Source organism: Macrosteles quadrilineatus, unplaced genomic scaffold, assembly GCF_028750875.1.
Source record: "Macrosteles quadrilineatus isolate MER2022 unplaced genomic scaffold, UCM_ALF_1.0 Scaffold_11__1_contigs__length_5352618, whole genome shotgun sequence".
Classification (NCBI taxonomy): Eukaryota; Metazoa; Arthropoda; class Insecta; order Hemiptera; family Cicadellidae; genus Macrosteles; species Macrosteles quadrilineatus.
In genome coordinates this window covers 3,044,714-3,057,087 of record NW_026542604.1, presented here as the reverse complement: position 1 = coordinate 3,057,087, position 12,374 = coordinate 3,044,714, and the positions used below count along the sequence as shown (strand labels likewise).

Here is a 12,374-nt window from a genome sequence, read left to right as displayed (position 1 = left end):
TACCAACTTATATGTACTGCAATGAATCATCTATAGAGATATAATCAGTGCTATTATGCAGATAAAAAAGTATACTTGCAGTATCCAAAGTCAATGTCGTAACCTCCTCACAGAAAAAAGGAAAACAAGGAAGAATGTCAATTCAAAAACAAAAACATAACCTCACATTTGGGAATGAGTGTCCAGTGTACTGTACATACAGAGATGAGATAGGGCTATTTAATCCATAAAAGCAAGATTATAGAACTTAATTAATAACTTCTTTCAGTTACCGTGTAAGAAAAATTAGTGATAATTACCTTAATTCTTGATGCATTGGTTTCCTTTCGCCATAGATTAATTAATTCAATTTAATTTAATTTCACTTGGCCCAAATCAGTGTTATTTTTTGGTTAGTAGGCTACATTAACTTATATGTTCTTGACTGAGAAGACATGTTTACATAATTTTAATGAGAATTGAATCAGACAATGTGTGGTTTACTTACACTGCAACAAAAATCGAGACAATGAGTGTATTGAATCTCAATATTGGTATATTAGGACATGTTGATAGTGGTAAAACTTCTCTTGCAAAGGTTTTAAGTTCTACCTCTAGCACAGCATGCTTTGATAAAAACCCACAGTCCCAAGAGAGAGGCATTACTATAGACCTTGGATTCAGCTCATTACTCATTGACTTCCCCAAAACATTGGACCTTCATGGAACAACGAGTTATGATAAACTTCAATACACCTTCGTAGATTGCCCAGGTCATGCGTCCCTTATAAGGACGATTATTGGAGGTAAGGTCAATCAAATACAAAAATAATCTTATCCATGGATAGGCCTATCTGACATAGGAAGGCAAATAGTTTGTTATTAACTTAATTTTTTTTAATTTACTTAAGTTAAGGGCTGCACTTTACTTTTGGTCCTACACTCATTCGTATGAAAATATCGATCGATAAGTATATCGATTAACCGATTATTTCATTCGATATATCGTTTGGTTATTTGAGTAAGGTTAACCTAACCTAACTAACCAAACGATATATCGAATGAAACAATCGAATAATCAATATTTTCATTCGAATGAGTGTAGGACCTAAAGTAAAGTGCAGCCAAGTTAAGTTAGGCTTAACTTAGGCCCTACTGGGAGGGGCTGTGTTTTCTTGTAAGACAAGTTAAGTATCATCAAATTCATTTTGTTACATAGGGTTATTATTATACATATCTGTTGGGTCAACGCTTTAGGATTAAATTAAGTAGGTAAGTTACTTATCGGTAACATGTGTCTAGAAAACAGGCGTTCCTTGTTTTATACCAAACCTAGATAAGAAAAGACTAAAAACTTAGGCCTAAAGTTTAAAGTTTAAGACAGTAAATTTTAGGCCTAATAAACTTATTAAACAATATACCAGTAAGTTAAACCTACACACAACAATAAAATAAACTTATATTTTAATTAATAATAACTGCTTGGCTGCATCGCTTTATCGTTCTACTTATTATGCTGTTTAGGATTTCAGAAAAACACAACATAACTGTAAGTATAATAGCCTATATATTTTGAAAACTGTGAAACAATATTTGAAGTGGTGTGCGCGCACCTGTTTCTATAGTTAGCCTACTAAGTAGGCCTATAGGTAACTAGTCCGCTGTTTTCCGCAACTTTAAATTCTGTTTTTTTTTTACATACAACTGCTTATAACTTTTTAAGTATTAAAGCTAATATAATTAAATTGTTATCACGCATTGTTTATGTTATAAAGCAGCTTTTTGTGCATGGATATTGTAATAGGATAAATACAAGTTCATTAAAATAAAATTAATTACATAGGTACCGGTAGGAATTGAAAAAATATATTTATGAAACCATTAGGCCTAACTCATAATATACGGTAATTGAAAAAAAAATATGAGTAAGAGGCTACATGTACAAAAAGTTAGTACTTTCTTGCTCTTTAAACTCAAACTAAAATATCTTTATTTTTGACAGTCGTTAAACTGCATAATAGCGTCAACAAAATTTCTCTTACAAATAAAAACAATATTTCTAATAAATAAAATCTAAAAACTAAAAATCATTGATTTCTTAAAAAGTCTTCTACACTGTAACAACAGCGTGACAAAAGAAGACTCTTAACCCCTTTGCCAAATTTGTCCACACTATTTTCCATCTTCAGGGGAGCGGGCAGTGCATTGAACAGTTGAATGCCATTAAAATAAATTATTTTCAAAAAACGCAGTTTTGTGCTTTGGATTGTCCAAATCGGACCGGCTTCTCAAACCATAGGAGATAGAGCGAGACTGATTTTGAAAAAGGTTGATATTTTTCTTAACAAATGCGAGACAGTTTAAGATATAGATTGACGGAAAAGTAAGAATTTTATAGTTAGCAAAAAGTGTTTTACAGGAAAATCTACGTCGCTACTTAAAAACTGTTCTGATGGCTTTCATTTGTAGTTTAAAAACTCTTTTAAAATTTACACACTCATGTCCCCAAACTGCAACTGCATATGAAAGACAAGGAAAAACCAGTCCGTAGTAAGCCACCATTAGAACTTTAGAGACCAAGAATGTTGCAAAATTTCTTAATAAGAATATACTGAGATCATTAAAATGAGATTATTTATCAAACAATAAAATTGGTTCAGTACCGGTAGTTATAAGTTATAAGAGATTTTAAAAACCCATATTTTACCCCCAAAAAAGCTCAAAAAACTTCAAAAAGTATGTAAAAAAATCTTTTTTACTTTTAACAGCGGTAAACCTTTTTCTAAGACTAAATAAACCTAAAAAAGCCTATACCAGTAAGTACATGATCATTTTTAAAAGTATTTTTTTAAATCACTAGTTTCAGTAGCGACTAGGCCTACCCTTCAGAGTTATATATACTCAATTACATATCCAATAGGCTAAATAATTTTCATGCACATTTTTACTCTGAATAATAAAAAAAAAACACTGGCTGTTTTGTGATGGGATAATTCCAGAGGATTTGAAAGTTTTCAACAACCTATTTAACATGTTTACAAAATGTTTTAACAGAGTTTTAAAATTAGTTATAATTTTTAGGGGCTCAGATAATTGATTTGATGATTCTTGTGATTGACGTAGTAAAAGGTGTACAAACTCAAACAGCAGAATGTTTAGTTATTGGAGAAATACTATGCCCGAAAATGATAGTTGTCTTGAATAAAATTGATCAAATTGAGGAGAATAAGAGACAACAAGTAATCGACAAGGTAAGATTTTGTAATAAATAGGCTGTTAACTATAATAGTCTGTTCATAAAATTTAGACTTATCACTTGTTTAGCTTAATGTCCTGACTAATGATACAGTTGATCTTAGTCAGTAACAAAGCTACACAAGGTATCACACTCCATTCTATACACTCATCCTTCACTCATATTTGGGTGGGGCCGCACCAAAGTCGGACGACACACGCGCACAATGATAAACCAGGACAGATTAATGGGTTTCCAGGTTTGTCGCTTGCGTGCAACATTAAACTGTGACACCTTTGAATATACACGGTTTTGTCATGTCGTGCAACGCCAAGGCCGGACAGCTTAAAAAAAAAGTCCGGTTTCGGCGTGTCGTGCAACGAAGAATCCGGACAGTTGGGACCTGACTGTACATTCTAACTGTCAAAGTACCTACATTGTTTGGGAAGTAGGCCTACTGTATTTCAACACATGAATAAAACCGTGACTTTAACACTAAGGCCAGCTAGAATTTTTACCTAATAAATGTTAGGGTCTCAAACGTGATTGTCTTGCTAAAAAACAATTTTTATCAAAACAAAAATCAGGTAATTAATCTTGAGTCAATTTTGTTTCTAATTGTATTTTATAATGAAACTTCATGATGCGTATTTAAGGTTTAAATGAATCAAGATTATTATTTTAACCTATGTAGATATGATAGACTGCACATTGTGATACAGGTTTAGTTGAGGTTACATTTACACCATGATTAAAATAAACCAAAACCATGATGGCTAGGCCTAGTATTACACAAATATTTCAATAGCCTTTGTTGTTACGGTACCATTAAATTTTATTGTACAACAAATTTCCAATTTATATAAAAATGTTACTATTTAAGACGTTTTTTCCCACTGTGTGTAAGTTGCTTGAGGATGAGAGATTTTACTCAACTGAGGACTGTTATGTTGAATGACCCAATAACATTATGAATGTTTCAATCATTTTAATGTGATATACTTTATCTAAAAAAATATGATGTATTGTAACTGTGTTATCTGATGACGAATAACAATTGATCATTGATCGAACCAAAGTTTTAAAAATACCTTTTTTAGTCTCACTGGTCATTTTTTTGAGCCGTCATAAGGGTTTTGTGTATTCAATAAATCAAATAATCTGTATATAATCCTAATAAGTTAGATTGCTTACAAAAAATTCCAAACCAGAGTGTATGCTAATTATCAGAAACTTTAACGCATCAGTAACACTGTTACTCAACATGCTGTTAATTTTAATTTACTTTAATTTTCTTGCTATTGAAGACATTATGTGAATTGGAAAGCTCATTTGCTAAAATTAAACATGGTTTTGTTTGCAGAGCATCTCTTTTAGCGAATTTCCTTATAGGGAAGTAGCTATTACCGTAGGTGGCACGGTAAAACCTAGGCCCGGGACCGATTTACTTTTTCATTTTGATGTCCCCAGAGGCCAAAAACACCATTCGTTCAAATTTTTAGATATGTATGTATATATATATAGAGATTTATATATATATATATGTGTCCGTGAATGCGATAACTTGAGTAATTTTTGTCCGATTTTGATGAAATTTGGTTTAAAGGTGTAAGGCGAGATAAACTTGAATGAGTTTGCGAACCAGCATGATCGGACCATGGGAACAGGGTTTTCCGGTGGGTTTTATGGGGTAAAAATTGGTTTTTCTCATTTTTGACCCCCAAAACACAAAATTTCCCAATTTATCTATAGACCATATTAAAGAGATTAAACAAATAATTTAGTATTACAAAGTGTTTTTGTACAGTTATTGGTAACGGAGAAAATTCAAAAAAATGTAAATTAAAAATTCCCATGTTATTTTTATTGAAAATGTTGTAGTTTGTTTGTTTATGGATATGTTTTGATCAAACTAGGCAAATTTATTTATTTTATACTAAGCTATTAATACTTTACTAAAACACACTTTATTAGTTTCAGTTTCCTTGTGGCAGCAAACCTAGGTACTCGTTAAACCTTCAAGATTCAATTGAAAATCATTCAGAGAAATGGAAATTCTCTTAGTCGGCAGGTTTGCTGCGGCAGGGATATTTAGTTTTTTGCAATGTATCAAGATAATTTTTGCAGTTTTATTTTCACGCAGTATACAGCACGCCATCGTATTAAACAGTTTTCAACTAAGTGATTAATTAAACAACTAAACTAGTGATATAAAACACAGGCTAGAAGCACGTACCCTATAGTATACACTCTGCACCATATCACTGACTTGTGGTGGGGGTAGCTGAGCAGGGCCGGCTCTTTTTCAAGCTCCTAGCGCAGCTTGGGTCGGTGTTCCACTTGTTGTAGTTCTATGGTTGTCCTACGTCTTGATGGACTACACTGAGACACTTTATAAATCCTTATTCGTCTCTTGGCTTGCAACGCCTCAACTTAAATACTGTAAACTTATCAAATATAAACGGTAAAATTTCAAATTCTAAAGTTTTCAAATTTTTATGCCTCTAACGGATGATTTCTTATTCCATGTTATATTGCAGGTTACAAAGAAGATGAAGTTGACTTTGGCAGACACTGTATTCAAAGACTGTGCAATAATTCCAGTCTCAGCTAATCCAGCAGACGGCTCATCTATTGGTAAATATTTGAATATAAATATTGTAAGTAGCCTATAATGATAGTTTTACCGGTACATACTTTGTTAGCTTTATTGATTATTTTTTACTACATTCAAATCTAATTGTCTGACACATTAAAAGTAAAATAGCAACATCAGTGATTATTATGTTTGGGCAGAGTAGTAAGTAAGCCTAAATGTCAAATTATAAAAACATATTTGAAAAATAATTGGTTTTTCTTTTCCCAGTCGGTTTGGCTCTTCTACCCGACCGATTTTCATAATTTCAGGCATTGGCATTCATTTGATCTGACGGATATTTAGAGTATGCACAAAAGCAACTTCTCCCTGTACATTTCTTAAGGAGTTAAATTTAGTTTTTCTGTTCCGAGTTTGTTTGGCTCTTCTACCGGACCGATTTTCAAAGTTTTCATAGTTTATTAAAGGCATGCACACATATATTTGCCATAAAGCATCATCATTCATTTATCTACGGTACTGTATTACTTGACCAAAAAATTTGATTGTTTTCAAATTCTTACTTCAATTAAAAAGATGTATTTCACCAGTTCTAATTAGCCTAAATTTTCCTATATGTTTTGGTCTAAGAACGTACAGTGAAATACCAGCTTTCATTTGAGCAACTGTATTGATTACTAAGATCCGATGTACCTGAAGCTGCTGAATCACGAATCAACAATAATTACTATTACTTTTGGACTCATCTGCAATCAATTATATGTAACTCCATTTTTATTTTAGTTATTCTATATGTCTTGATCTTAAAATACTCCTACAGTAAAGGCTTTCATTTGTGATATTGATCGTTTGAATCAGTTATGTTTAAGATACTGTATATTACTCTATCGAAAAACATAAATGTGATTATTTCTCAGATATGGAATTTAATTTTAGTTTTACTCAACTCTAATTACGTTGTCCTATATGTTTTGATGAAAGAACCTTTAGTGTAATACCAGCTTTCATTTGAGGTTTTGATTATTAAGATCGAACGTACCTAAAGCACGCTGCTGTATCAAGAACAACCAAAAACTATTTAAAAAAGGCGTTATTTATCACTGATTGATAGTAAAATGATTTTTCTTGAAACCTCAATAGTAATCGTCAATTTCGGAGGGTTTCGCCTAGTTTTGGTATCTATTAAATTCTAAGAGAACTAGGCCTCCTGTATCAACATGTCACAAAACAATTTAGCCTATAACATTTCTACATATGAAATATGTTGTAGGTATTACTGCTCTGCAGGAAGCACTGGAGAAACAAGTTTATTTGCCAGACAGACGTCCGGACGATCCAGTGGTGTTCTCCGTAGATCACTGCTTCAGTATCCGCGGATCAGGAACTGTCATGACAGGAACTCTGTGGCAAGGAACAGTCCGGATTAATGATGTAAGTTGAACGACAAATATAGTCCGTGTAACTTATAAATTTATAGATACCATTCTGTTATTTCTGCAAAAAGTCCTATTCAAAGTTATCGTGGAGACCGGAATACTTAAGCAAGTACTTATAAGAAACTACTTAACCTATATTGCGGTTCTACATTGTTTTGTTGAAAATAACGAACAAAAGAAAAATAATAAAATAATGTCAGATGATTAGGGAAGAGAAAAAAAATATAATAACTTTAAAGAACTCTATATTTAAAACGACTTTTCCTCAACTTACTTAAATTATAAATTGTTGATAACTTAAAAATTTGATCAAGAAACTTATTAGTTTTGGCAAAACTATCAGAATTAACATTTCATAACTATAAGGAGGCAAACTTTTATAAATACGTAGAAATTTATAAACTACAATAGTGTAAGCCACTTGCCAATTTTAATGTAATTTCAATGCAAATGTGATTTCAGATCAATTCTATTACTTTTCTTAAAGGCTATCATATAAATTTTTCATTCAAGCTGCAAAACTACAATTTTCAATTGTTTTTTCCAGGCCGTTGAAATTCCTTCATTAAAGTTAGTCAAGAAAGTCAAGTCAATCCAGATCTATCGCCGCAATGTGGAGCGAGGCACAGCTGGTGATCGCTTGGCTGTCTGTGTGACACAATTCGACCCGAAACTGCTGGAGCGAGGTATCGTCTGCACCCCAGGCTACTTGACTACCGTGCATTGTGTCGTCTCAACCATACACAAAGTTAGGTACTTCAGAGGACCAATAGCATCCAAGGCTAAGTTTCACATAAGCATCGGTCATGACACTGTCATCGGTAAAGTTACTTTATTCTGCAGAACTGATCTGCAAATTGAAACCTCGTTTGATAAAGAGGAAGAGTATTTGTATCGGGAATCGTTGCAAGACATCAAGGAAAAAAGTGATGAAGTAGTTGGCACGCAATTTGCTCTAATCGAATTTGAAAAGCCCATTTTGGTTGTGCCGAATTCCCTGTATATTAGTTCAAAACTAGACATGGATGTGCATACTAACAGTTGTCGGATTGCATTTTACGGGAAAATCTTAGAAGTGTTTAGTGACAAAAACTACACCCAGACTGTTTTACCAGGATTTAAAATTTATAAGAACAAGAGCAAAACAGGGTTAGTCGATAGGATCGTGAATGATTATGAAGTGGTTTGTAAGAATATGTTTAAGAAGGAGACGAGAATAGATTTGTTTAGTGGATTAAAAGTTAGTCTCTCGTCAGGAGAATCGGGGGTGATTGAAGGTGGTTTTGGTCAAAGTGGGAAAGTTAGAGTGAGAATTCCAGAGGGAATCAAATCAGAAACGGTGAGTAAAATGGGAACAAAAAAAGGCAAACGAGGTAAACAAGATACTGAAGAAGCTGTTAGTAAAGAAGATTTTACAGTTGAATTGAGGTTCAAGAGTTATCTTTTCAGGACAGATAAGAAAATTGTTCAAAACACAACAGAGTAGTTTTGTGTACTACAGGGTGCGGCAAAAAAAACAATCTATTTTCTGCAGCGCACTGTTCAGCGACAGGTCAACTGAGAGTGGTAGAGGTAGGCTCGTTGGAAAGCCTACACAATAACATTTATAAGCAGTCATAGAGCAGTGGTCGGCTGAGCTACGTGCGTTTGTTATTGAGTCAGAGTCGTATTTAAAAAGTAGTGAATTCATTCATTGCAACTCAGCGGCAGTTCCGTGTGTACTTTCAACTAGAGCGACATGGAGAAGTTCCGTTGCTTAGCACAATCATGCGGTAGGTTACTAACACCAGAACAATGGTTTCTACATTCAAAAGGAAGATGACAGGCCATCCAAAGTCAGATCAGACACCAGACAACTAACATTTGATAGAGTTAGTGCTGCCGTGGAAAACGGTTCTCGTAGGCCCGCCCGAAAACAAGCGGCTTGTTTGAACATTTCTGACCACAAAATTTAACAAATTTTGATGTTAAATTGAATCCCTAAGGATTAATTAGAATAATGATATGTTTAATTTTGTTAATTATCCATACAGATAATCACGACGGAACCTCTCCATGTCGACATGGAGGTCGACCTAATTGAATGAATGCACAGAACTTCCGCTGAGTTGTAATGACCGAATCATTACTTTTTAAAAACGACTCGATAACAACTGCACATAGCTCAGGCAACCACTGCAGAGACTACAAAAATAGATTTGTTTAGGCTTTCTAACGAGCCTACTGCCACCACCCTCAGACGACCTGTCGCTGAACAGTGCGCTGCAGAAAATAGATTGGTTTTTTGCCGCATTCAAGGTACAGGGCTGTATAAAATGTTATTTAATCTTATAAGACTTGGTCGTAGCTAAGCATTTGTTTACTGTTGCCACAATTGTTTGTGAATAATAAACATATTTTTTACATTCTTTTATCCATATTTTGTAAGCGATCCCTAATTTTTTTGTCCTAGGACGCTAGGCACGAGCTTAGGACTGTTTTTCACATTACTCCAGGTTAGACCTAGGGGTTGTGGCATTATCACTTACATAAAATCCATTAGTGATTTGGTGCGATTTGAATCTGGAACCTCCTGGACCGAAGTCCAACACTCTAACCACTAGACCAGCTTGCTGCCCTATAGTGATCCCTAATTACACTAAATATTTGGATTTTGTTTCACATTTTAGTGAATTTCCCTATAGTTAAGTACCTATTACCTTAGGTGGCCTGGTAAGACCTGGAGCCGGAACCGATATACTTTTTTCATTTTGATGTCCCTGGAGGTCAAAAACACTATTCGTTCAAATTTTTATACATGTGTATGCTCAGGGTGGTTGCCCATGACCAGATTGAATTAAGGTTCAGGTAGGTGCTGCAAAGATAGTAGCTGCACTTTACCACCATGGCAGCACATGCCCGCTAGACAGGGATTTTGTAAATATTAGTCTTTTCACAGGATTACATTCATCACCAAACTTGACATATAATTCACTATTCTGATAAACCTCGAATACAAATGTGAATAGTTGTGAAGCTGCAACCAGCTCACACAACCCATGAAAGGTAAACGGCTTAGACATTTCATGGAAGTATTCCCTGGGAATTAAGGTAATTATTCCCGTCACTGTCGTGGGATAAGATTGAATAAATATAGCTAATAGACTAAGAAAGCAAATGTATTTAAATCATGTTTTTTTTTTATTTGAGAACATACATTTTTGCTACTATATTTACGCGAGAGACATATTTAGTGTAGCCTATTTTAAATGTTTTAGAAATAGAATTCTGATTTAGACCTCAAAATAGTCTTTAGGCATTTTGTTTCTCCACCCTTGGAACAAGATATGCGTACCAGTTGCCACTAAACTCATTTCCGCAGGTGCTCTGTAATGTATGTACTACTCTTCATGTACTATAGTTATATTTTTTAGAATTTATTGACTTAGTTGGTTATAATTGATAACAATAATCAAGATTTAATTAAGTTTAATTCATTATATTTTACATATCATCATTGATTTATAAACTAACATGTACTTTATATTAGCCCTGATATTAACTAATACATTTTTTATATATAGATTTATTGCACATAAAAACATAATAGTTTACATTCATAAAACCTTGTGATAATTTATCTGCCGGCTATACAATGTATAAATAATAGATTCAGTCTACTTGGCCTTCTACTGATATACAAATTTAATCCTGTATAGTTTTCTACAGCAAATATCCATACAACCAGGACACATTCGACCCTGTTATACATTTATCATCAATTTATCATTACAACCTCTAATACAAGAACATAGATATCTTCAGCTCAAATAAAAATCAACACTTAACTTTGGCATACATATGGATAAAACAGAATGAAAATAGTCATAAGTTTTGAACAGTCTTGGACTCAGGAATGTGGAGCTGTATTTCAGGATACAAAATAAATTTTAGAAAAATATTAACATTTTTACAATAAAATACAATTTATTTAGACTCATGATTTATAAGAAACTCATTCAACAAAATATTTATTTCAATACTTGAGTAACAGTAAAAAAAAAAGTTTCCCCACTCATGAGTGTATTCCTTGGATTCAGTTTAAAAACTACACTAACCTTGCAAAATAGAAAATTAGATTAAAATGCAACAAAATAACCGGTATATCTTATATATTTTAACTCTCGATTAAACCTACCAAGAATCATAGTACAATTTCTAACCAACTTTTAAATTAGGCTAATTATAATCATAAAATCGTAATCTTTTGAAACTACAAACTCAAATATAAAATGGTACGTTCACAACACACTAAGATGAATATGAGCCACAACATAATAGTGTAAACCAAAATTACTATACAAGCGCTACTGTTATGAGTTATTATTTTAATTTTATTGAGACAAAAAGAACAAAAGTTCTAACCCAATATAACTTACTTAAAAAGCACATTTTATTTCATTTGTAGAAAAATATGAATTAACTTAAACCTAGTAAATTAACGTTCGCTTCGAGGTGAAAACCACTGTACTGTTGTAGGAGAAATTTTGCACAAAGATAAAGGTGTGTCATAGACGTTAATATTTAAACTTTAAAAAGGCTTTGTTAAGATTTGTTAGTTACCATTTTTCACGGCCAGGTCATGATAAGATAATTGAAACAGGTTAAAAAATATATTTTGTAAAACTAAGTGGTTATATTTAACTTTTTTGTGTGTTTTTACGCCGTTGATATTTTTTGATAGGGTGTAGACCCTGATCTTGTTAGGCCCCATCTAACATCAGCCTTTTGTTAGATAGCACTATTAATGGACAACACAATAACAAATGGCATCTGGGTCCAGAATCAACTTCACTTAGAATTGAACCAGCAGCCTTCAGATTTGAAGGCAAGCATTACTCTCGGCGACCCAGACAATAGTGCCTTATCATACAGTGATGAGGAACGTTACAAAATCATAGAATCTAGATTTAAAACATTGACACTTGATGGCTTAAAAGTAGTGATGGGCCGATTCCGATTCTCGATTCCAAAATACTCTCGATTCCGCCGGAATCGAATCGAGCATTCGATTCGAATCTCCGTGGGTTTGGGATCGATTCCAACTGTCTTCGATTCTTTCATAAAATTGGTTAAAATCAGCCACAAA

At 33.4% G+C, this 12,374-nt stretch overlaps 1 protein-coding gene across 1 annotated transcript; it reads left to right on the top strand.

The window, feature by feature from the left end:
* Nucleotides 1-252: 252 nt before the first annotated feature.
* On the top strand, nucleotides 253-9,653 carry LOC129004832 (selenocysteine-specific elongation factor-like). The gene is made up of 5 exons (XM_054433485.1): nucleotides 253-785; nucleotides 3,061-3,230; nucleotides 5,755-5,851; nucleotides 7,081-7,241; nucleotides 7,794-9,653. The coding sequence occupies exons 1-5, from the start codon at nucleotides 452-454 to the stop codon at nucleotides 8,730-8,732; spliced, it is 1,701 nt and encodes a 566-aa protein (XP_054289460.1). The 5' UTR covers nucleotides 253-451; the 3' UTR covers nucleotides 8,733-9,653.
* The last annotated feature ends 2,721 nt before the right edge of the window (nucleotides 9,654-12,374 follow it).

Bases quoted from the DNA above. Each gene is read 5' to 3' on its own strand.
- LOC129004832 (XM_054433485.1), top strand. From the start codon at position 452: ATGAGAATTGAATCAGACAATGTGTGGTTTACTTACACTGCAACAAAA. The intron at 786-3,060 runs GTAAGGTCAATC...TATAATTTTTAG, and splicing joins TATAAGGACGATTATTGGAG to GGGCTCAGATAATTGATTTG. The intron at 7,242-7,793 runs GTAAGTTGAACG...TGTTTTTTCCAG, and splicing joins GAACAGTCCGGATTAATGAT to GCCGTTGAAATTCCTTCATT.